At 37.3% G+C, this 27,135-nt stretch overlaps 1 protein-coding gene across 7 annotated transcripts in view; it reads right to left on the bottom strand.

The window, feature by feature from the left end:
- MAG (myelin associated glycoprotein) overlaps positions 1-27,135 on the bottom strand; it is a 2,406,588-nt gene that overhangs the window by 673,040 nt on the left and 1,706,413 nt on the right. For all 7 annotated transcript variants that reach the window (XM_044080483.1, XM_044080481.1, XM_044080485.1 and 4 more), the window contains one exon: positions 14,405-14,701. In XM_044080483.1, the coding sequence (XP_043936418.1) occupies positions 14,405-14,701 (297 nt within the window). The remainder of the gene's footprint in view (positions 1-14,404; positions 14,702-27,135) is intronic.

Genomic DNA, 27,135 nt, shown 5'->3' with positions numbered 1-27,135 from the left:
TTGGTCACAGGTGACCTCCAAACCATGGATCCAACCCAATTTGGCTTTGTCAAGGGCAGATCCTGCCTATCAAATCTGGTGGATTTTTTCAAAAATGTGACCATTGACAAGGGCAAATCTGCGCACACAGCATACCTCAACTTGGTAAAGGCTTTTGACACAGTCCCACACTCAGGCATTACTGATAAACTTAGCAACCTGAATGTAAACCCCTTATTTGTAAGATGGGTCACCAACTGGCTCATAAACCAGATACATATTATCATAGTGGGTGACTACACATAAACCAGCAGACCTATCACCAGAGGGGTGCCACAGGGGTCAGTGCTGGGCCCCCTACTGTTTGATATATAGTTCTTAGAAGGTCAGGCCAAAACTAAGAGGTTGTGATTGACCAAGTTTGTGGATGACTGCAAACAGGGTGCAATTATTGAATCCTCAAATTATGTCAGTATACTCCAGGAGGGTCTTTCACAGACCAATGACTGGTGTCTTAGTCAAGGTCTCAAACTGAATGCAAAAAAATGCATCATTATTCCATTTGGCAAAAACAATGTCCCTTCACACTATCAAATCAAATCAATAACAAAACCCTAAGTACCCATGAAGTGGTAAGGGATCTTTGATTACAAATAGACTGCAACCTTGACCACCAGATGTCTACTGTAGTAAGGAAGACTTTGTACATAGCACACTTGATCACTAAAGGCATCACCTCAAGAACAAGGGACTTTATAATCCCTTTATACTCGGTACTAATCTGGCCAATAATTGAGTATAATTTCCCATTCAGCATGTACTGTACAAAGCACCTGCAGCAACTGGAGAGACCTCAGAGGTTTCTAACAAAAAAAGATCAAGGGACTCCAGCATGTGCCATACACAGACTGACTACAGTCCCTGTCACTTTACTTGGTATCATATAGACTTCTTAGGGGAGACTTATGCCTGACTTACAGAGCAATCTCAGACCCAAACCTAATGAACTCGCTGCCTATTAATAAATCAAACAAGACTAGGGCTACCTGTTCCAGGGACCTAAATACGGTTGTAACTTAAGTAAGACATGCTGGAGGAACAGATTTTTCTCTCAGCGAATGCTGTGTCTTTGGAATAGGTTGCCAATTCATGCATATGTCTCAACATGGAAACATCAAAAATCTGGACAAAGACCCATGAAAAGTAAGTGTAAATGGCCAAAAATTGGGATGCTGATTAACATCAAATTTGTATACATAAGCATGTAACCCTGGTCACTCTGACGGAATTATGGGATACCAACATGAAGATTGAAGTCACCTAATAATAATAATAAACAATGGCAGACATTTGAAATTTCTGACTTCATGTCCCTCAGGAAACATTTAATAATGCAAAATCTGTTATTCTAGCAACTAAGTTTACAGGAGCAATATTTAAAATCTGTCCCTAGTTTTGGGCCTTTGACCTACTATTATTTTTGGCTTTGTCCAGATTTCTTGCTCCAAGGGATTTAGACGTATGGTAACAGGAAAAAATATGAGGGGAAATCTATACAGTGGTATGGATATATAACACATCCACCAATAAAACAGACTTTGTGCAAAAGAGAATATTATGAGTGCTCTACACTATAGATATTGAAAACTTTCAGCTCAAAAAGTATGAACATTAAACAAACATTAGGATAGCAGTACCTACAGAATAAGCTCCTCCAGTGACAACTCTGAAAGGATTACTCTGACAACCATCCCTGACATGGTGGATGATGGGAACTCTCTATACCACTGATGTTGCTAGAGACTTTTCATCCTGATGTCAACTAGTGAGAAAAAACAGGCATTTCTTCACATGCAGCTCAACTTCACTTCTTTCCCGCTATCCAGCCAGACACGGGGGACATTAGCAGACTTTTTTTTTCAAATTAGTTTTGCAACCCTTTAAAACAAGATAGTTATACAGTGTGCACGCCTAGTTGTCAATTTCTCAAATGCAAACTTATAAACCATTTATTTTTTGATTCTCCCAGTCATATTATCTCTACTTATAGTATTTTAATTTTACATATAAACTTGAGATGACAGTTTTAAACTAGCAACGATAATAACAAACTGTATAACAATATATCACAAATCGATGGCCCACGTTAGGTCGTGCTGTAGTACTATATGCTGGAACATCATTAATACAGGAAGCATTAGCAATGAAATGATGTAGTTTCAAAATATTAGGCCTGACTGAAAACAAATTCTAACAGAATGTAAATCAAATTCTCGTCATTATACAGACAACGCTCAAAGTGAAATTAATATAAAAACTTATTAACACAAAAGAGCTGTTTCTATTTAATTCATACATAATGTGCAATTTGGTAAGCTGTGCATATGTTTTCAAGCAGACACAGATATGGCACGTAACAAATAGGATTTACAAATGTGCAAGACGAGCCCAGCATGCTTGCCACTAACTAGTACTGTTTCTGTCTGAAGGATCTTGGTTTATTAATGCACTTACTTTTCATTAACTTCACTCTGCAAAGTCAATTAATATGAAACAAAATTTCATAAGCTACCTCTTCCAATTTCTAGTCATTCAACTTAATTATCTAACAAGTTGAAATTTCAATACAGTTGCTTAATACCCTCATATCTGTCATGGTCACAGCACCCTCCCTGTACCCTACAGCTCTGGAATGACAGCAATGCAACAGCGTCTCTTGCACACACAGCCATTATTCTTTTCCCAGCTGCTCCTGTTACAGCCTTCCTCAGTCAGCGCTGTACAGAGGATCATCCGTATTTGGTACAAATTCAGATTTGGCACGTTGCCATGCTGTCCTCTTTCATTCTTAAGTTACAGTCAGTCAGTAGTCAGGCATGGTGTCATGATGCTGATGTCATCATGCATGCCCTTGCACACTGATGATGCTGCAGGATACACTGATGATATGTGATGATGTCAGCATTATCGAAAAAATGTAAATTAAAAAAAATCGTGATTTGAACGAGGCAATCGGGAATTCATGGCATCGCAGTGTTTTAGCCTCAAAAAATGCAAAATTCTAAGGAATTCAGTCCAGTTGAGAGGTATGAATTCATGTGAAGCAGAACACATCTATGACACTGTTCAAGAGGAACTTGGACGAATGGGTGGGGAACCGTAATTTCTTACCAGGGATAATGCTCACAACCCTGCTGGACATGGGCAGCAATTAGTAAATGCAATCCTGGGTACTGACTAGCATATCTATGGTATTACATATGGATGAATCGGCTAGGCTTAAAGTGACTTCTGGGTCGATAGCCTAGTAAACTCCTGTGACCCTATAATCCTATGTATGATTAAAGTAACCAAATGAAGACGCTTTCATGTGGAGTGAAAGCTACAGTGATGACTCTCAAAGATACAGCACTGCCAAAGGAGTCTGGAGGTAGGAAATGCAATTACACTGCTGGACAAGAAAATATGCCGAGTGACATCTGTTCAAAAGAACTGTAGCCCTAAACTGATATAATATGCTAGGAATAAACTAGTAACTATGATGTGATGTATAAAGACACATACTTATACAATGTATTTGCCTGCTAAGGGGTTCCACCTATTTTAACACCATCCACACTAACAGCAACTATCTGAGAACACAGAAAACAGATCTACACACTGAACTCAGATAATAACTGAGGGAAAACTGTTTTAGCAACACATATCTAAGGGCAAAAGTTAACATACAAAATTGATAATCTTGACAAAAAAATGTTATGATATTTTGTTAATTTTCAGAAAGGTAATGACTTATATGCATGGCTTAAGCATTTAGTATATATGCTACAGAGATATTGAGGATTGCATAATCAACATTTGAAAGACAGCAACATATATAAGCTTGACAAAGCAAAGTATAAGCTTCAGAATTCTACAAACTGCCACTAGGATGTTAGGACAACAGATTATATCTAAATCACTAAAATAATGTATTACAGATAACCTGCAAGTTGGTACCCAGCTAATAACTGTGCAATTTTTCTAACATATGATAAGCTACTAAATCACACCATGGGGGACAGTTCCACTGTTCCTATATTCCTGTTTTCAAAATCTCTTAAAGGCCTTTTCAAGACTGTATTTTAATGCATGAGTAGCTTCTCCCAGAGATTATCAGCATATGATAAATAGCAAAAAAAAAACTCCAAAAGCATCCTTTGCATTTAGGATTTGTTGTATGTATCCAGCAGGCATTCTAAATATTGTGTTGCACTAAAGTTAGACCATTATTCAAAGCAAATGTTTGGGAAGAAGCATATGGGTATTTCTGAATAATTTTCAAGTGAATTATGGACAGCCATTGATTAAGGTGTAAAGATTTGAGGCCACAATGTACTATGTAGTAGTTAGTTCTTCAGTAAAGTCATAAAGCAAATTTAGCTACCTTATTATAAGATAACTTAAGTGTATTGAGTAAAGAAGACTGTGAGCTGGTTAGAAGATATGCAAACTTTTTAAGTAAAGGTAGTAAGCATATATTCACAGAAGATAATTGGGCACTGAGGAGAGAATGATCTGGGTCTTCATAGGATCATAGGAAGTTACTAGGCTAATGGCCTGAGGTCCCTTACAAGTCTAGACAATTTTTACCCTTGTTACCATGACCAGCACCTATTGTCCCTGTCCAAGAGGGACACAGGTGGAACACCCAGGGTGAATTTATGGTCACCCATCCAATCATCCAGATTATGTGTTAGAAGAGTGCCAATGAGGTGCTCTGTTTGATGTGAAGTGGGAGTCTATTCCAAAGATGTAGTAACCTCTGGGAGACAAATCTGTCCTTCCAGCAGATTCTATTAATGTCACATACCAGGTTTAGGTCTTTAGAGTAAGTAACTCATGTGCCATTTGACTTGCAGATGTGCAGCATTTCAAATAAAGAGGGCTCAGAGATCGCCTTATATGCAAGGCAGAGATCGCCTTTGAGTAGTCTGTATGAAACAGAATAAAGTGACATTGATTTCAGCCAATCTACATAAGATAGCTGCTGAAGACCTTGAATTTTCTTTGTGAGGAACCTTTTTGGTCTCTACAATTGTTGCGCGTGCTTTGAAAGTTACATGCCAAAAGGGGTTTTGCACTCAATTACTGGCCTAATGAATGAAGAGTACAGGGAGGTGATAACTTCACTTTTTCTCAAGGCAATGCCTTTACTTATGAGGTGAGCCATACAGAATGCCCTTCTTACTACTCTGGAGACATGGTGATCAAAGGCAAGGTTGCTGTCAACCTGACTGCCCAGATCTCTCACCACTGAGTGCATACTTAGGGTATTGCCATTGATGTGGTAATTTGCAGGAACATCACTTTGCTGAAAGGGGCGATAATACATTTTTTTTTGCATTGAGCCTTAAGACTCTACCTAGATTATAGTTGCCTCTAAACACAGCATCGTGTAAAAGTTAGCTGAAAATAACTGATTACCAATAGCAAGACAAAGACATTTTGCTGAGATTACTTCTGCAATGATGGCTTCACCAAAGAGGTTAAGATATGACAATCTTTTGATGGTCTGAATGTAATGGAATTGTCTTTGGATAAGATAATGATGCTAGAATGACTGACACTTTGAATCTTGTTTTAGAAGAGCATAGTTTCATCCTTGTTCTCATAAGGTGAAGTCCCAGAGGGGGCATAAATGTAATAAATCAAACGTTTGGCATTGACCATGTTAATTTCATGCAGTGGATGAAGAATTGTTGAGTCATTAGCAGATTAGGCAAACTTTGTTGTTTTAGAATGATAAACTGGCCCATTCACAAATATAGTAAAATGGAGTGACCCTTGCTGTGAGCCCTGCGGGACTCAAATCAGAAGCAGGCACAGCCTGTGGGATACCATTATTCCATTTGGCCATTTTTTGTTTTTCTTCTAGATAGCTTTGAAATCATTTAAAAGCACTAAGAGAAAGGCCATACATTTTTACGTTCATGAGAAGAACTGTATGATCAACAGTTTCAAGTGTTTTGAAAAGGTAAAAAAAGATGGATATAACAAATTTTATCTGGATCTAGATTGTCAAGGATGTACTTTGTGACATCCATTTGGAAAGCACCAGTATCCTAGTTAGACAGGTGAGACAGGAAGCCATGTTGTGAATTTGTGATGTGCTTTCCTTTGATTGCATGATGGAGTTCTGAATGAATGCATATTTCTAGAAATGTTGACATAAGAACAGACAGAGCTCTTTACAATACCACTTTAATGCATCAGATCTTCATTTGGGTAAGAATGCATTGTGTGTGTGTTTTTATTTATTTTTTTTAAGATAATAGTCACAAGATCCTCATATTTAAATCTGTAATTTATTAGTGAAGTTGGTGGGTAGTAGATCTTTATGAAATTTTGAATAGTTGACACATGCAGTCACCTGAAGCTGAACTAGGTTTTTTTTTTGTTTTGTTTTGTTTTTTTACACTAAACTTGACATGATCATTTGCAGGCTGACTACAAGATTGTCTCTTGACTAGCTACTAGATACTTTTTTAATATATCACAAAAAGTTCCCCAAACTGAGTAGGAATGTTCATGCTACTGAAGACATAATGACATTGTGTGTAAGATTAAGTCGCTTTTTTATACAATATCAGGATTGCTTGAGTACACATGCAGGATCTTTTTTTTTTCTTAGTGAGAATTAGCATTTTTTACTTTTTGTTTTTTTCAGCTGAGAACTGGTTGCTGCCAGGGCCTCTGCTTGTAATCTAGGTCTACTGCAATTCCTTATTGTCTCTGGACTGACTTCTGATGCATGTTCAGAGCTAATGAGCTAGCAAGGAGAGTTACACTAACTAAGACAGTGTCATACTGCTACGGAGGAAGTATTTCTTACTTTAGGCCTATCCTGGAGACTGCAAACACTAGCACTGCCATGGGGTGGTGTGCAATGGTCTCATGGAATATTTTATATATCTCCATGTGAAACTCCGTCAAAGTACCACCTATCTATAAAAAACAATCCCATTTTATTCCCATCCTCTAACAGGGATCAACCTTGCACGTGTCCAAGTACAAAACTTCCCCCAGAACGGGCACACTCACTATCCTAGCCTCATAATCCAGTCCTAGACCCAGTAGTTGAACTCATTACTCCTAAGCACTATCCCTCTCTCTGCCATCAGTATGGCTTATAGCCTTTTCACATGATTAGAAGCCTAACAAATTTAATGAGGTCAGCTTTTTAACTTGGTATAGTATATGAATAAAAGGACTATCACTACACAGTGAAGCAGGAAAAGGGTATCCTTCAATATGACAGGATTGCTACAGTTATCTTTATATAAAGTGAATGTTCTGTAGTTCTTAACTTGTTTACAGGGACATTATATGTGCAGCTTACTTATACATACATAGGTGTTGATAGATGGCACCCACTTTGACTATTTCATACTTCCCTAATGCCTGGTGCTGTCATTTTTGTAATGAATTTCACATATCAGTATCTTTAAGTGGAATATATGTTGCCAAATAGCAGACTAAGAGTGAGCTGGTTTGGGAAGGGAAGGGAGTGGAAACAGTCTGGAAAGTTATGCGAAATTTGAAATGGGCTTCAAAGCAGGTTTAATTTGTTGCTTTCAACAGCTACATATTAGATGTCCTATTATGACAGAAACATTTGAAAAGGCTGTCATTGTTAAGTGACTGTCTACCCAGTAGTATTACACCCAAAAAGTAGTATATAAAATACAGTTTAATACACATTTTTATGTATTTTGTCAGTGAAGGTTGCCTGTTTTAGTCAGCTGCATATAAAACACTTTAACGTAAGTAAATATGCAGATTGAGGAACTGCTATTTGCTTGCCTAATTATCTGAACACTGCTCCTTCACTCAAGTAATTCACATATGCAAAGTGCATCTTAACACAAAAATTGATTTCAGGCATGTTGAAAAATGCTCCCGGTTTGATTCATTGTTAATATAGTAGCCTGAGCTGAGGCCCTGACTGTTGTTGTTAGCAGCAATCATTCTGTAACATGAAGTCCTGCACCCTACTAAGTAATGACTTCAAAAAGCTTTGCCTTGTACATATTTGCTGTGGACAAACTCTAATCAGAAAGGTCTGTTCATTATTGTAAGTTAGCTACTAGTATTTAAAACCACTGATATAACTGGAAACTTTTGTTTGAATATTAAATTTGATTTGCAGTTATAATCCATTTCCTTATTAAATAATATACATTGGAATGATTGAAATGCCCAGTGGTCATTTCACATGATTAGCAGTTGCATGACTTGAGCAGTCAATCCATCCCAATGACTGAGCTACTCCCACAGATTTTATCTGCCCTGCTTTTTTTTTTTGAAAGAACAGTTACATTTTTCCCAGCTTATTACAGGTTTCTGTAGTGATAAAAATACAAGGCATTGTCCTTCAGTTGGTATGCATTTGGCCTATCAATAGATAAAAAGGCTATAGTAAAATTGCCTCAGCTAAACGCTATGACAAGATAGAGGAAACAAACAAGACTATTTAAGGTTTAGTCAGAAATTACTGCCATAGATAAAGAAATGTGAATGATGTTAATGGACGAGAGATACAGTCTCAAGAGCCCTTAGGCTTTTTGTGCAGTGATCTTTGGTCTCAAAAACTTGAAAACGCCTGAAATCTGTCATACTGATATCCAGGTTGTCATTTTAAATGTCATAGCTGTCCAATATTGTATTAAGAGTCATGGTCATCTGCTGTGTCTTAATATGTCAAAATCTTTCTTTGTTTGAAGTTTTCCCTTTCCTAGTCAGCATCATCTACTTACTATTTATTGTTCACTGTTCAATAAAAACAAACTGCATATTCATATTAACTCTGTTGCATTAATTATTCTTCATATCATATATTAAATATAGTTTCTTCTAGATTTTAATCCACATTTGTGCTATTTCGGATCCTCTCACCTGATCCCCAAAGGGTCCACAGATGAGTCCACTTACATGGACAGCAAGAAGATAAATATAATAAAATAAATAAATGTAGCGCACTTTTTGTCTCCGGACTTAATTATGTAGTTAAGTATATACGTTAATCACTTACCCTAAAATGAGTGCTATTTGTGTATTGGAAAAGTAAAATCGCTGTCTTTACAGCCAGTGTGATAGTCTTGTGTTTCTTACTGGAACTATCTGACTTCATTTGACTTTAGATGGTGTTCAGACTGCAAACTGAATCATATTAAAACCCTGCCTTGGATCAGAAAACCATGTTCCATCAGAACACTTTGAATCCTGTTCCCCTATGGTGGCATTTGGGAAAAATGCATAATATGTAAGTGAATGTCTACTCGGAGCGTATAAATTAGAGGAAGAAAATTATTATGGGCCACAGTATGTGCTGAGCATGGAGGTTCACAATTACTTATTCTAACCCTCCTTAAAAGCAGAAGGTGCCTGGCTGAGCATGTTTACATGAAATAGTGTTCATCTGTTACAAGCTGCTACAATCTAAGTTGAACGTTCCTGACTCAGGCCTAAATTACTGAACTTGAGCTAACCAGATCTGGGATAAGTATAATTCATTAATTTTATTTAGTATACAGTGCTAACCGTACACTTTTGTGTGCCTTGAAAGATCCTGATGTCAAACGTATTGGCTGTTTATTTATCATGCACGTGGAAAGGGAAGCCATCTGTTTCTAAGCTTCATTTTGGTTTAGATTTTTAAGCAAGTATTTCTAGTATTGGCCAGTGCACTTTTCCAGATTCTATTGTTTCTTCCAGATTCTATTGTTTTCCTATAGTGTGAACGTGTTTTTCTCAGTCTTGTACAATATATAATGGTGCTGGGGCATACACTCTATAGATGCAAATGAGGTATTTGTACTTCTGCACTACTTGTCTTCGCTAATATTCACTGGCAGTCTCTGCCTCTTCATAACTAGCAACTGCCCAAGCTGTTCTGTTAACTGCAGTGAGCTATTACCTTTTCTTTTGAAAATAGTTCTGTCTCAGCTGCTATCCTGGTTAACAAACATTGATGACCATTTGGTAAACAAAACAAAATGGTCTCACATTGAAAACAGGCTTAGTATGAGCAAAATTATACCTCCCTTTATACTCAGATCCATTGAAAATGTATTGAAACTCACATTCATTGAAAATGCATCCAGTCAGGGGGTGGGGACAGGCTAAATAAAAATGTATTCATAGTTAAAATATTAACATTAAACTAATAGCCTTCATGCTGTCCAGTTTATTCATAGCTTAGTAATAAACACACGGTCAACATTTAACAGAACAATGAAACCAAGGATCGCATCCACAGACCATGGCTCATATGGTGATGCTCCTGGTTACTATAATTTACTTCCTTCTATCCTTCATTGTAGTACAGCATAAGTACTCTGATTCAGCATTACTTAATAAGGCAAGCACTGAAGAACCTATCCCAAATTTCCAGTTACTCCACCATACTGTCTGGTTAAGTCACTTGGTCAAGGACTAGACCAGACAAAATACTAGGCAAAATCAGAATGTTTTGCAAAACTGGATTTGGATAGGAGCAGATTACTTTAAATCATGTAAAATTTAATGGAACAACAGGTTTTGCTAACTCATGTATTAGAAAAGGAAAAAAAAAATGCTAAAGGAGGGCAGGCAGCTAGTGAGAAGGATTAAGAGTCTTAACTCCCATTCCTAAGGTACAGGGTCTGATTCTGTGTGATCCTGTCTTAACTAGGCAGTGACCCTAAATGAGGCATTTCACACACATGCACTCAAGAGCGCACACACACTAGTGAAGTTGCATTCACCCTGAGGTAGGAAAATTATGATATGAGATGACATGAGGAGACATCTAGAAAAAAATATACTTTGATAAAATTTCAGTAAAGACTTCTTCAGGTTCATCTAAAATCCCAGGCTGAGAAATAAACATTTTCTCCAAAACAAGATTTTTATTGACTTATGGAAAAGTCTGTAAGAACATGGCAGTCATTATAATATGGAAAAGAAAACAACTGTCCTGTCCAATGTAGAGATATATATAGAAACAAAAGGCCATTTTAAAAGTGTTAACTCACAAAATGGAATGCCAGGAGCCTGAAACAGTAAGCTAAACATGGAAAAAAATAACTTTTAACTATGACCTAAACAAATAAAGACCTAGAGCCAGTCAGCAGGATCCCTTTTCCTTGGCTACCTGAAGGAAAAAACACCAACTGACTGCTAGACATTATCATTTTAGATATCATCCGTACCCAAGAATCTGACATCCTCTGGAAACACACTTTACAGAATCACCAGGGTCAGGAGGGGAATAGATAAAAGGGAAAATATATTGAGAGTAATTAGTTAGTATCAGATCAAGGCAGTACTTTGCTATCTAACTCTCTGACTGCTTTATAGAAAATGTAACTGCCTTACTACAGAGTTTATTTTAATTCCTGACCAGGAGAAATATTTCCATCATAATTTTCTAGGAGAGAAGAGAAAGGGAGAATTTTTTGAAATAACTCTTCCTTTTTTGTCACCCTTTAAAAAATACCTCAGATGAGGAAGGCAAAGGAACATCCCCTTATCTAGAGAATCATAGTACAGCTATGAGATCCTGTGGAATATTCTGAAAATGAAGTCAGGCAATTGTTAACAATGCTGCCCCAAATCAGGTGCTCTAGAAACATAAACAGCAATGTCATTTGCACCTCCAAGAGGTAGTTTAACTAGCTGAGTTACAGAAAAAGCAATGTGTGGTTCTGAGGCACCTGTATAATCTACATGGGTAAAAATTCTGGTAAGCAAGTAAAATGCTAGCTGCAAAAAAAAAAAGGCATCCTCACAAACTGGCAACTCAGGAGGAACAGCCACAGTAAATCATAGCACCTTCAAAGATTCAAGTAACTTCATACAAAGTCCAGCCAAATGGAAGTACTCCAAAAAAGAAAGAAACTGGCTAGTAGGATGGACCTTTGCACAGGAATAAACTCTTTAGAGTGGATGAGAAATGAGAAACCCTGGATGTTTTCCCTGATGCTAGCAAGAGTGTTTCTCCCTACCCAGGCAGAGTAGCTGAACAGCAGCAGAGGATATAGCTGGCCTCTCACTCCTTAGTGGCAGCCCAGGAAGCTATAACTGTGACCAGAGAAGAATTACCCATCGAGGGCTGAGGCAAAGTTAGCATGAGTCAATAAAGGATATCACCCCAAAAACATTTTTCTATAGATAATGCCCAGGAAATAAGCATCAAAATGTTGTGACCCAGGTCCAATCCTAGCTACAACAGGTGCCTGACAAGCAGATAACAGAGTCTACAGCATCTGTATTACCCCAGGACTGAAATTCAAACTTCAAGGTAAACATTTTTTTCACAGACACAAACATTATCAATGAGTAAACATTAGTGTTTGAGCTAAAAACGTTCAATGACATACATTCAACATACAAGCCCCAGCCCTCATAACACTGTTTTCCTCAGAAAAAAATGAAAATATATCATATAATCCTAACCAGGACACTAGACCAACTGTCAATGAAAACAAAAATGTTTGCCAAGTAGCTAACAGATAAATAGAGTCAGTAAAACATACTTTGAATTTTAAAGAGAGGTAAAAGTTTTAAATTACCCTCAAAACTCAACTGCATTTTTGAGTTAAAACTTTAGTGACACACATTGAACCCTAGGGGTACAAAATTAGCTTTTACTTTTATTTATTTATTTGTTTTTATTAAGATTAAGCAACTAATACATTATTTCTCATAAATACAGATAAAAGTTGGTAAAATAGTTCTTTAAGGCAATATTGATTTAAACTGATAAAATATATTTCTGAGTAATTTACAGTTAGTTGTATTTGAATTTTATACATATATGCTTCTGTAAAATCAGTTCACACCCTACCCCCTAAACACACATGCATACACACACTCACACACACACACACACACACACACACACACACACACACACACACACACACACACACACACACACACACACGCGCGCGCGCGTGCACGCGCACATGCACACGCACACACACACCCATACACACACAAGTTTAAGATTCCTTTGCCTAATTTGGAATGTCTGGATTTTTTTTTTGGCCCTTCAGGATATGTCTTATACAAAAATGTGCATTTCAGTCCATGCCCTAAGCTACATGCTATGATATTTAAAAAACAGTCTTCAGTCTCATAAGATTCTCCTAATGGCTAATCATCGCAATCAGCCATTCAACAGTTTTTTAATTAATTTTGATAAGTTAGGAGGTATAAGATCCCCTGGTTTATGAATGAGTTATGCCAAACCATAGCTCTACCCTTCTCCTGGCCTGTGAATGAGTTGTGCCAAACCTTAGCTTTGAAAATAAACCAAAGACCACCTGCCAGGACATAGCCAAGTTGGCACTTTTCTGTTAATCAAAAATGCTAAAGTCTCTTTTCCCATCTTTAAATTTTTAATGTGCAAATAAAAAAGAGGTACAAGATAGACTTTGCTCACTATCAGGTGAAAAAATAATCACAGCAACAACATATAGCCAAACATTGTCTAAATGAATCGCTTAAACAGATGTAGAGCAGAGTACAGTGATATGTGAATAGTTTTCTTAACTAGTCATATTTTTTCTTTTTTTTTTTTATTCTAGTCACCCCCTAGGGCATTCTAAGTGTGGAAATGAACAATGGTAAAGGATAAGTGGACAAGCATGTCAACATTACAAGAATAGGTAAGTAATAAAACAATGCAACAAGAACTTGGTTAGACTGATACAATCTCAGCACACCCTACATAGTACTACTAGACTCATAATGTGAAGACTCTTGCCAAGGAAGGGCAAGGGTATAAAATATTAAAACTTTGGTGAACTTAGCTGTGTAATTATGTAATATACTGTGAAATGTGCTTGACAAGATCAGAATGTTAACTTATGTCTTAAAGAGTATAACATTTTATTGATGAAATGCTATCCCAGTGTTGACAAATACTTCTAGGTAACCTAGTCTAACTGGTTAATTCAACCTATTGTACATGCTTACCACAAATAAATATATGTGTGCGTGGCTTATTATGTCTGAAAAACAAGAAAAGTTTTAGATGTCATTAATTGTACAAGAAAAGTCTACAATATTGTCTTGTGTTCTCTCGGCTCACTGTAAACTGGTAACAGTGCCAATTGTCTGTTTGAAACTTCTACTTAGTTTCCAGACAAAATGAAGCATAAGGAAAGTCTTACAGTCTCCTTCTTCAATGACTATAACATTAAAAATCACTGCACTTTGGGCTTACTATATCTGTGCATAGACTTGGGTATGTATATTGGATTTTCAGCTTGTATTGTCTGAAACATATATCTTTAAATCAGTGAACAGGCTTATTGTTAGCATAAAGCTCTTGTTTTTTCCAAGTTACTTACAACTACCATCACTGAAATATAATTTTGTTAACATCACTTACAATTAATATTCAGTGTGAGATATTCTTCAAAGTTCTGTGTCTGATTTGGATGCAGAATTGAACATTTCAGTTGTCTTCCCTGGTCCTTTTGGGTTGGAATAAAACTTAGAACTGACAGCGTAGTCCAGGCACCATTTTCCTGCACAGTGTAAGAAGACAATGTCTGCCCCTCCAGCCCTTCGATGTTGTTCCAAATCAGTAGAGGCTTCAAGTGGGGACAATTGTTGGGTGTAGAGCATGTAATATTCATTTCTCTTTCACTGATAATTTCTTCAGGTTTATCAATTGATGGCTTTTCTGGAAATATAAAAGACATCATGCATATTAGTCTATTAACTATGCTGCAGCATTAGGTTACAATAATGAAATATATCCTAAATTCCTACTAGACATTACCATGCAACAACTATAATCACAGTCAGTCTAGCAAAATGAGACCATCTAAACACTATGGTTACTCACTGATAATTAAATTAAAACTTTTCATGCGAATGTACCATTCATGCAACAGGTTTTACTGAGCAATGCTGTCTTGATAAGGTTGTGGCTATTATGGCAGTGTGTTTTTCTTAACACAGATATCTAATAGGATGGAATCATCACCTACTGCACAAATGATTACTACATAATGATAGTAAGACCTGATGCACCTTTCAGTACGACCTGTAGGGAACAATGCATACCATTACTGATGTCCACATTAAAAAGAGACACTCTGTACTCGACAATGAACATTGAGAGCTGCACTGATTATTAACAGGCTGTTACTGCAGAGCATGTTGTCTTCTGATAGCCAACGCTCTGTGGAGAAGGGTGAAAGTAGGTGCTTGGCAGAACAAAAATGAGCTGGATCAGAACACCTCATCAAACTGTAGCAGAAATAGAGGGGGAAATATGCAAATATATATCAATTTAATTAATGAAACTGCACACTAGCCTTCAGGAGGAATAAAAGAAAAGATAGAAGTGAATGTTTTAATATAAGAAACAGCCTCATGGCATTCTACCAGTGGACTTAACCTGTAAAGTAAAATGAAATAGAATCGATGGAAAGAAGCTACTGCCTCTGTTTTCACTTATAAGGCATGATCATTGACAATGTTAAACACGAGGGCAAACTGAAAAAAGAATGTAGTTTAGATACTTACTGGAATGAATAAGCACCATGTTCTCAGAGAGTTACAGGTGATTTGGAGAAGGTAACACAAAAAAAAAAAAAAAATGAAACACCCATTTTAGTTCTTAACCATATGATAAAGAAAGAAATATAGCAAGTACTGTTTTTTTTCCTCGGGTTATGGAAATTAACAATGACTTAGTGGTTAACCCTTTTGTAAGCAAATGGTGTGCAGTCTGCCCTGTCAAAGACAAACAGCTTAATGTGTAAACGGGAAAATGACATGCAACATACTAGCAAATGAATTTTGCACACCAATACAAGTTTGCTACCATTAATCTTCATGCAAGAGATATAAAACCTACAGTATGTCTGTAAAAGTTTGATTTTGTTATGATCTCAAAAAAATTATGGTTTGTTTGCCCCATCACATTTCTGAAAATACTTTTGAAATCGTGTTATGCTACTGAATTCGTAAAAGCATGTGTATGTGTGTGCCTCTGCATCTGTGTGTGTCTGTGTTTTCACAAAATATGCACACATACACTGTAAATTATGTAGAACAGCTCTAAACGTTTGAAGGATAAATTCCTCTTTTCATGCTTACACCTAAGTCTCAATATTCCTTAATAAGGCTGCTCTTAAAACTTATTAAAGCTTGGAATTTGAGTTATGAAGTGACAGTTTAGAAGCCCTTTCTGAAACTTTGATTGAGCTCACGTACTTATGTTCACATAATTTTCTTCATATATATTTACAAAGTGTGCAATCTAAGTTTAAATTAAATGAAATAACAGAGACAATTCCAGAAATTAGCATTCCTTTATTTGCTGTAACAGAGAACTGGGTACAGACTGCAGTCTTAAGAATATGCAGTCTTACTTGTCTTACAAAACTACACATTACTCAGAAACTTTTAGCATTTTCCAATATCTGCACCCCTTAGATAATTATAGTTTGAATAAATGTTTAGCCATGACATGGGAGTCTGCATTCCTAGGAAAGAATCATAAATGTAAGACACATTTCATGAAGATGACATTTTAAATTTCTTCAGCCAAACATTTACAGCTTCTAACATACAATTTTCTTTGAACATAGCCATGTCAACTTTGTAGAGCCACAGCACAAATCACTGCAATTCCTGTTAGGATATGAATCAAAATCAAAGCTTCTGGTAAACTGTGAAATTGTATCAGTTTCAATTGAATAAATAAATAAATATTAATCATTGGCCACAAATACATCATTAATAAAGGAATGATAAGTTATGCCAACGACCTATATTTGGGTCAGGTATCGAACATGTTATAAGTTCCATTATGGGAGCAAACTTCCCTCAATTCAAAATAGGTAAGTCAGTCTAAAATAAATCTCTTCTGTATTCAGTAGATATACTGAAAAAATAAATTCTCATTACTCTAAAGGTGAGGTAACTTCGCAGTACTGTAGTACGGTAATTTACTGCATATTGAATGTAGATGCAGCCAACCAGGGACTGATTGCTATTGAGTTTTATGAGTTTTACAACATGCCTGATCAGAAATGAGAATGCAGTGCTTTACAAATGCCTATGTCATGGTTGGTAAGTTTTTTTCTGTTCCCCAACATTGTTATGTCAAGTTCTAAAATAAATATCTTAACGAATACAAAATGATAAATTAAAAAAAAAAAAACTTTAGTATTTTTATGTTTGCAGAGGACACAGTTTCAGATAGGACCAGACAGCATGAGATAAAAAAAAAATAATAATAAATGTTTATGCCATGGTGATTAACTATTCCTCTGCTTGCTAGCATTTTTATGCCATTTTACAGAAGGCTCCCTATTGCATATAATGTCATAAAACAAAAACCTAAGAATTGTTTTTCTTTCTCTTACTAAAGATATTATGTCTTCAGGCTTCTTTATTTTGTGTCAGTGTTGTAAAACTCTTTTAAGAAACTTTTCAAACAACCTGATATATCCGTAATGCCTAATCTTTTCATCATTCTTTTGTTTGCATAGCATAAAAGGTACTACTGAGACTGTATGTTGTAGGTCATTTTTTCGTAAAGCAGGATTCATTACACATTTGGCAAAAACTAAACTAACCGATGTAATCTTTTCAAAAAGAGACCCTTTTTGTTAACTAAAAAAAAAACTCGGCATGCCCTGTGTGTGTGTATCTGTTATTTTGTAACCATCTAATATAAGCCAGACTGAGATAACTGCAATGTGAGTGTGTAGAGATGGAAGGCCACAAATAGTCATTACATAAAGATGTTTCTTGTTACAGCTTGTAACTAAAGTAACAAGGGTGTAAGAAATAATAGGCATACAGTGTGAATGAGGAGACCTATGATTAAAGTACACATGGAAATGCATTATATGCTTCTACTGTGAAACAACAGCTTTCTGAAAGCTGACACTTCAAAAAATGAAAAAAGTGGCTGAGAAACAAGAGGGTAAAAGAATCCTCTTTTTTTATTTATATAGCTATATATATAGGTATATATATATATATATATATATATATATATATATATATATATTTATTCATAGATTCATAGGTAGGTACTAGGCTATCTGCCCAAAGGCATTTATAAGCCTAGCCGGAATGTGTTGGCTTCCGCCGCCCCCTTAGATTAGTTCCCTGTGCCCCAGCAGAGTCATTGAAGTGATCCCTGGGATAAACTTTCTGTTTCCCATCCGCTCGTCAAGGATTCTCTTGAAGAGGGTTAGCAAGGAGCTCTGCCTAATGTAGATTGGAATCTTGTTCCAGAGCATGGGAAGTCTCTGGGACAGGAATCTATCCCACCAGCATGTCCTATTTATTGTTGTGGTGAGGTTTAGATCCCTGGAGCATGTTCCTCAAGGCGATATGGTTTTCTTTAGGTGGAGCATGTCCATCAATTCTGGGTTGGACATGGCCTTGTATGTCAGGCAGAGATCACCTCTGAGTATGTGGTATGCAACCGAGTACAGCTGGAGTTTCTTCAGTCGAGCTGCATAGGGTATCTGCTTGAGGCCAGTGATCCTCTTGGTGAGGTACTTCTGTGGTCTTTCCAGTTGTTGCAGGTGTCTTGTAAGGTACATCCCAAATGGGGCATTGTACTCTATGATGGGTCTGATGAGTGATGTGTAGAGGGGCACAATGACCTCTTTCAATCTAGATGCAAACCCTTTTGTGATTAGGTGGGCCACATAGAAGGATTTTCTAACCACTTTGGCAATGTGATTATCAAAGGAGAGGTTACTATCTACATGGGTCCCCAGATCCCTTATTACATCTTCCGTATTTAGGGGGCTACCACCTATGTGATAGTTTGTGGGTACTTTGTTTTTTCCAAAGGGGATGACTATGCACTTTTTGGCATTTAGCTTGAGGCCATGGTTTTGACACCAGGTATCTGTCTCAGTGAGACCCTTTTAGAGGATGTCTGTGTCAGCTGGAGAGTCAATTATATCCCCTAGTTTGCAGTCGTCTGTGAACTTGGTCAACCATAGTCCTCCTGTGCTTGCCTGTACCTCTGAGAAGTATATGCCGAACAGAAGGGGTCCTAGGACTGAGCCCTGGGGAAAGCCACTTGTAACCGGTTTAGAGTCAGACCTAGCTCCCGCAACTCTTACCATGTGAGTTCTGTTCATGAGCCAGTTGGCAACCCATCTCGTGACGTAGGGGTTTATGTTCAGGCTGGTGAGCTTGTCTATAATACCTAAGTGGGGAATGGTGTCAAAGGCCTTTGCGAGGTCTAGGTAGGCTGTGTGGACCACCTTTCCCTCTTCTATAGCCTTGGTAACTGTCTCAAAGAAGTCCATCAGGTTTAGGAGGCATGATCTGCCTTTAATAAAGCTGAATTGGGTAGGGTCCAGTGTTTGGAGGTTCTCAATGTCTCTGTTAATGAGATCCATGATGATGTGCTCCATAGCTTTGCAGACCAAACTAGTCAGGCTTATAGGGCGATAGTTCCCAGGGTCCGTTGTGGCTCCACCTTTGTGGAGTGGAATAACTGTAACTGTGTGCCACTTTGTGGGCACATAGCCTGTGGAGAGGCTGAGTTTAAACAGTGTGTTCAGGTGAGGGGGTTAGTTCATCTTTGAGCTCATGTAGGACGCAGCCTGGGACACAGTCCGGTCCCATTGATGCTGTGTTTTTGGCTTTGGAGAGGGCTGTTTTAACCTGAGTGTCTGTGATTTCAGGGGCACTATATTCTTTTGGTATAGTTATGGGCCCTTTTGGGGGTGGGGGGGTGAAGTTTGCACTGAACCTGTCTGCCAGGATGTTGGCTATATCAGTCTGTTCAGTGTATTTTGTGCCATTCTGCACTAACTCCGAGCAGATATGAGAATTGCCACTCAGATTCTTGACATAGCTAAAGAATGCCTTGTGATTATCTTTGGAGTCCATGGCAATTTTTCTTTCGAAGCTAGCTTTGGATGATTTTATGAGGGAACATAGTTCCTTGCTGATACAGATCAGGGATGTCTTCCCTTCTTGGGATTTTACTCTTTTCTGCACTAGTTTCCTCCTTCTATTTTATAACTTGTTTATGGCAGGGGTCCACCAGACTGGTTTCCTTTTCTTGGAGGAGTGAGTCTTGGTTTTGTTTGGGATAGCATGATCCATGCATTCTTGTAGGTGCCTGTAGAGTGCATTATTAAAGGATTTTGCAGCTTGGACAGTGTTATCCTTTAGCATGGGGGCTTTGAAACTTTCCACCTCTGTCTTAAGTAATGTGAAGTTTGCTTTTGAAAAGTTTTTCATGGTGGTTTCTTTGACCGGGGTGGTGTCAGAATGTGGATATCCAGAGTGATTAGCTTATCATCAGATCTAACCAACAAGGGGCTGACATCCGGTGTGGTACACCGATCACCCAAGTTGGTAATGACCAGGTCCAACATGTTGTCACCTCTGGTGGGGGTGTTGACCAGTTGATCCAGGGCGTTTGAGTTTATAAGTTCTAGAAAATGTTGGGCAAGGGAGTTTGTACTTGAGTAATTCTCCCAGTTAATGTTTGGGTAATTGAAATCACCCAACATCAGGATGTTTGGTAGGACCTTTATGTTGCCCAGTGTTTCCAGGAATGCGGAGTGGGGGTGTAGGTGAGTATAGATATATATATATATATATATATATATATATATATATATATATATATATATATATATACACACACACACACACACACACACACACACACACACACACACACACACACACACACACACACACACACACACACACACACACACACACACACACACACACACACACCAGTCTCATGGTCACATAGTCTCACCAACTCAAAGGAGGAAATTTCCCTAATAAGTTAATTGCTGCTGATGGAAAATGGTAAATTACTTTGATAATAATTTCCTATGGGGAAAAGTGTTCAGCCTTATGCTGTCTATCTTCTTTTTTCTTCAACAGGCTTCTGTTACTCTGGGAATTTCTCATCAAGATTGCGTAGGGGTGCTTGCATTATCTACTAGGAAACAATAGATCACTCAGTTACTTATATGAAGTAAATGGTGTCACACTGTATGAGGTATTTCTTTTAAATACTTGATCTGTCTGAATGGTATGTTCATAGTGGGTGCAAAAATGTATGTATACAGTTATTTTCCATTTATATCCCTTTGCCTACTGACATGGAACCACACAATAGCCAAATCCTGGAATTCTCTTCCCTGGCATATTCTAACCATACTTGATGCTCAGAACATCAAATGGCTCCTAAAAGAATATTTCTCAAATCATTGGTTATGCCCCTTTACACCCTCTGGCTAAGTTATTCCTACCCTCCTTCACTTTCTACTAAAGCATTCTCGCTCTCAGCCTATTGTTATCTTCGAAATTCTGACTTTTATTTTCATATATTACATTAATGTTGTTGTTGTTGTGTCTTTCGGCTTTTCCCGGTTAGGGGTCGCCACAGCGGAACTCTGGTCCGCTAATGATTGGCAGTAGATTTTTACGTGCCGAGTTGCCGGCCCTGACGCACAACCTTCAATGAAGGTACGCCCATTCACGCATGTCTCCACATAGAAGATGCTCTAGCTGAGAATCGAACAGGACAACGTCTTACTGTGAGGTGACAATGCTACCGCAGCACCACCGCCGCAGTTACATTAATACTTTTCTAAAAAAAAAGGAAAAACCTTTTCTGATTCTTAATATGATGTTCTAGACTTTTAAATTCTGTTATATTCCTGATTTTACTCTGTGTATATGTGTGTGTGTGTGTGTGTGTGTGTGTGTGTGTGTGTGTGTGTGTGTGTGTGTGTGTATATATATATATATATATATATATATACATACATGTAATTTTTTAATCTCTGTTTTAATTGTATGAAACTTCAGACTTCTGTTTTTATCATGTTTGTATCCTTGCTGTATCTTATTGTACTATTTCTATTTCTGTAACTTTTTGTAACTTTTATGGAGCTTTTCTCCCTGGGTCTCCACTGAAAATAGATTTCTGGCCCAGTCGGACACTACCCGGTAATCAAATGTAAATAAATAAATTGTTGTACCACCATGACTTCACCTATTAATTCCCTTATAGGCAAAAAATGATAATAGTGCACAAATCATCTAGACTACCATGGTATATTTTTATGTTACAGTATTATTTATTTATTTATTGACATTTGTTTACTTGGAAAGTCTGACTCGGTTAACAAAAATGCATGTTTTTAGCAGAGGCCCAGGGAGAAAAGCTCTACAAGTATATTAGCAATAACAACAGCCTGAGTCTGAATATTTACCATGATAATAACAATCACAATAACATTTAGTAGAATACATTGCAACAGTAATGAAGTATATCATTCCATAACTGAAGGTACACAAACAATGCAATACAACAATGCAGTAAGATAATTTATACAGCATGAGACTGGGCAGTATCAGAGATAAGAATGAGGTAAGAGAAACCTTGAAGTAAATAGAAAGAGACTTAAAAAAGATAGAAGGAAAAAGAAAGTAAACAATAGTCAAGAGACAGTAAGACCAATATTAGCAGGAGGAAGAAAGGTAGTAAAAAAAAGATATCCCAGATAGGGGAGTAATTGGAGCAGTATAGTAATACTAAGGAAAGCTGGGAGACTGTAATTGGAAAATTTCAGATAAGATGGTAAAGGAGCTCCTCCAGGTATAGTACAAGAATATAGCAAAGATTTGACTTTAACAAAGAAGCTTAGATATAGTTATCATTTTGTTAGGGAGAGAATTCCATAATATGGCTGTACAGTGGAAATTCAGAGTTTGTCCAATGCTCTTTTTTGGTTTATAGATTTTGAGAAGTTTTTTTTGAGAGGCATTTAGGGAAATAGTGGTGAAGAATAAAGGTAATAACTGAAGGAGAAGTGAATATAATATACGATATAGTAAGAATTGTATATAATCTAGGTTATAGGAGGAGTTCAAGCAAGATGATGGCACTGATGGGTCTTGTAGGACACATTAACTGCAAATATTGCTACTTTTTTATAGCATTGCTCTAGTTTTGTTTTGACGGAGGTCTGTAGATTAGTCATAGTATGTGGACCATGAAGGAGAGAAGGTGTCCATACCAGTGGATCTATTTCACAAGATTGAAAGACCATATGAACAGCAGCGGATCCATTTCACATGACTGATAGACCATATGATTCTTTACAGGCACAAACACTATCTTTATTCATCCACTAAACATATCCTCACTACCACCACTCCACTTTCCTCACTCTTTTATGGTGCTCCATTACTTACTAAGATACAATCCTCCCTAAAAAGCATGTTTGAAATGTGTTATAAGAAAGCCTCCAAGTTCGCTATAAATGCCAAACATTCAACCCAGCACTGCACTGCTCTACATTTCTTTCAAGTGACTTGAACTCCCACATTATTTCTCCTACCTACAACTGTCCACAAACTAATTTACAAGTCCATAGCTTGTCCTGCCCTCAGTGCACTCTTCAGCCGCTATCTACCTAATAGGTCTCTTAGATCCGTAAGTCAGCACCTTTTAAAGGTGCACAAGCCCATGCTGGATAGCTTCTTTATACTTTTTCTGTAACCAAAGCCTGGAATTATTTACCACTATCAATCAGATCATTACATAACCTCACATAATTTAAAACCTCTTTACAAGATTACCTCTCTTCTAGCTGGATCTGCTCTTGCACTTCTCTGAAGTCCAGGCCAACACAAAGGGACTCTGGCTGACAAAGTTCACAGACAATTGCAAGTTGGGAGCTATTATTGACTCATCAAGTGATGTTGACATCCTACAGAAAGGCCTCACTGAGACCAACAACTGGTGTCAGAACCATGGCCTTAAGCTCAATGCTAAAAAATGTGTTGCCATCCCCTTTGGGAAAAACATGGTTCCCATGAATTACCACATTGATGGTAGTCCACTGAACACTGAAGGTGTTATAAGAGATCTGGGAACACAGGTTGACAGCATCCTCTCCTTTGACCACCACATTGCCACTGTGGTCAGAAAGTCCTTCTATGTGGCACATCTCATTGCTAAGGGTTTTGCATCCGGTAAGAAAGAGGTCATTGTCTCCCTCTACTCTTCCCTCATTAGGCCAATTATTGATTACAATGTCCCAATTGACATGTACCTCACTAAACACCTGCAACAACTAGAGAGGCTGCAAAAGTACCTCACGAAAAGGATCCTAGGCCTTAAACATTTGTCCTATATGGACAGACTCAAAAAACTCCAACTAGCCTTTACAACTTATCTGATTTATTATACATTGCTAGCCATTACTTTTCATTTATCACAAGTCTACTATAAGTTGGTTTTTACTGTACTATTGCCTCATCCTATTTTTTTCACAGTATCTTATTATTTGACTTATTGATGTGTACGTTTATGGACCTTTACAACTGTTAAATGCTGTCACATACAGTATCTATGTCTTGTACTGTTTGTGAAGCTTTTCTCCCCAGGCCTTCACTAAAATTGGGCTCTTACTGGACCAGTGGACTATCCTAGTAAATAAATATCAATAAATAAATAATGTTAGATGAACAGATGAATGTGGGGTTATCTGCATAATGAACAAGGGATGCTTGCGTTGAGGATGTATGCATATTACTGATAAATATGTTAAAAGGCAGAGGTATATGGATAGAGCTTTGAGGTACTCTAGAGGCATGGGGAGAGGGAAAAGATTCAGATTATTCTATTTCAGGAAAGTAGTTAGAAAGCTATGAGATAGTTGATTCAGAAAGGCCTAGAGAAGACATTTGTAACAGGAGTTTTCCATAGTAGACTGTGTCAAAGACCTTGCACAGATCTAGGAACAGGGAAGAGACAATCTTATCGTTGTCTCTAGCCTTGTTGTTGGTGGCAGTAAAGTTTAGAAGAGCAGATGTTGTGGTATGGAAAATGGGCTGCTCAAAACCTATGTTGTGAAGGGGTTAGCAGATCATTTTGTAAGAGATAATGGAGGAAGTGTTTACGAATACATTTTTCTAAGATTTTGGGAAGGGGACAAGATGGCAATTGGTGTGAAATTTATGGTGTTGGTAAGGTTGTCTCCTTTATGGTGGGGGATAATATAGAATTTTTTCCACAGGGTAGGGACAGTAGATTCCTGGATAGATATATTGATAAAAGATGATACTGGATATGCAATGGATAGTGAGCTAAAGACACTCAGCAGGCAGATTATCTGCAGAGGGAGAACAAGGCTTCATTTTTTTTTAGTTTAGTAGTTGTTTTACATGGGAGGTACAGTTTGGTGTGAAAAGGTAGATTTTTCAGGAAGAGTCGATATATGTGGTTCACATGGGATGTGAGGATAGCTGGACATAAGTAAAGTTATAATGTCAGTGAAACAGAAGATGAACTCAGTAAACGTTCCAGCAAGGGAGAGAGATCTGAACAAGGGTTTGGAGTGGAATTTGAGCCAATCTGTAGTACATTTTTTTATACAGAACCCAAATTTTTTTGGATTTTGTTTGTGATTACCTTGGGAATCAGTAAAATATCTTTTTATCTAGATATATATTTTTTCTTGTTGGTGGTGTAGTTTTGCAGCTGTTTATATTGCTGTGAGGGAATTTTTCATTATGCTATAGTTTCCAGGCCTTGTCCCATTTTGGCATGAGTCCTAATGTCATGTGATAAATTGCAGGGGGGGGGGGGTAAATGCATTTTACTCTTCAATTTCATAGTGGGACAAGGTAATAAAGAGTGGTCAGGAATATGCTGCTGAATTTTTTAAATGTTGTATCCAAATGTACTGTTTCTAGTATAGACCAGATAACATATTTTACAATATTATTAAAATTGTCTGGACGGAATTTGGACATATTTCTAGTATATTTATATTGATGTTGTCTTCTAATAGTGAGTCATTTGTCTGTTGGTAAATATAGAGTGGTGATCACAGACAGTCATTTAGGACTCATCAATTGACCGTTTAGCAAGAGTCAGAGATGAGTATCCAGTCCCGAACTGAGCCACAGATATCAGAGGTATTGTATTGTGTTGGAGAAAAGCTGTTTGAAGCCGTGTACATCAGCAGTAGTAGTTAGAGAGATGGATGTAAGAGATACACAATCTATGTTAACATCATCAGACATCCAGCAAAGAATGTCTTCTACTAGAGTCTTCATATTATTTCTTGGTGGAAAGAGCTTTGTGTGTTATTAACATTAGTAAAGGAGCTAAGTACTTGTGCATTGTGAAACAGTGGTATAGGGGTAGTGATGGGACAGAAGGTGAGAAGATTATTATATACAACTGTCGCACCACCTCTTGCCTGACACCTGATGTGCATATTTGTCACAGTGACAGCCTGCTGCACCTTTCTCAGAGCATGACGGCTTCTGCACATTCCTGGCAATACTTATGTGCTTTTGTTCATTCAGTTAGCCATAGAATTCTCAGTAAGTGTGCTGTTTTGTATTTCAACTTCCCTAGGAGATTTATATTTGCATGTGTGTATATGTATATGTATATGTCTGTGTGTTTACATGTATATAATATCTATACATGGATACATATCTATATATATATATATATATATATATATATATATATATATATATATATATATATATATATATATATATATATATATATATATATACACACACACACACACACACACACACACACACACACACACACACACACACACACACACACACTAAAGAAATAAAAGGAGAAACGTAGGGAGAGAAGTCAGATTCTTCCACAGTTCACTTTTTACTTTGTCATGATGGTGGGTTTCCCGGTGGTTTCCTTTTCCTGCCATTTAGTTGCTTCTCTGTCAGTGTATGTAGCCTTTCCTGTTAGGCAAGAGTGACACAGACTATGTACGCTGGTTCCCAGTCATGGTAGTCTGAGCATTTCCCTCCTTTAGCTTTTCTGTTTATTGCCTCAATACATTGATAAGCGTTTCCTCAAATAGCAGGTTGATTAATGTAACTAAGTTAAATTGTTTACATGGCAGCTTATTTAGTTAAGAACCACGCTTACCTTCAAAAAATCAACAAATTTAACCTGCTGATGACAGATATTCACTCAACAAGGAACTTTGAATCATTAATCTCCTTAGGAAAAGAAGCCTGTAATTCAGTGTGTTGTGTTGTTTATCAAACAATACATTACCA

Source organism: Protopterus annectens, chromosome 8.part0 (assembly GCF_019279795.1).
Source record: "Protopterus annectens isolate FY-2018-M chromosome 8.part0, PAN1.0, whole genome shotgun sequence".
NCBI lineage: Eukaryota > Metazoa > Chordata > Ceratodontiformes > Protopteridae > Protopterus > Protopterus annectens.
Note: the sequence above shows the minus strand (reverse complement) of the source record. Positions and strands in the feature narration are given on the sequence as shown.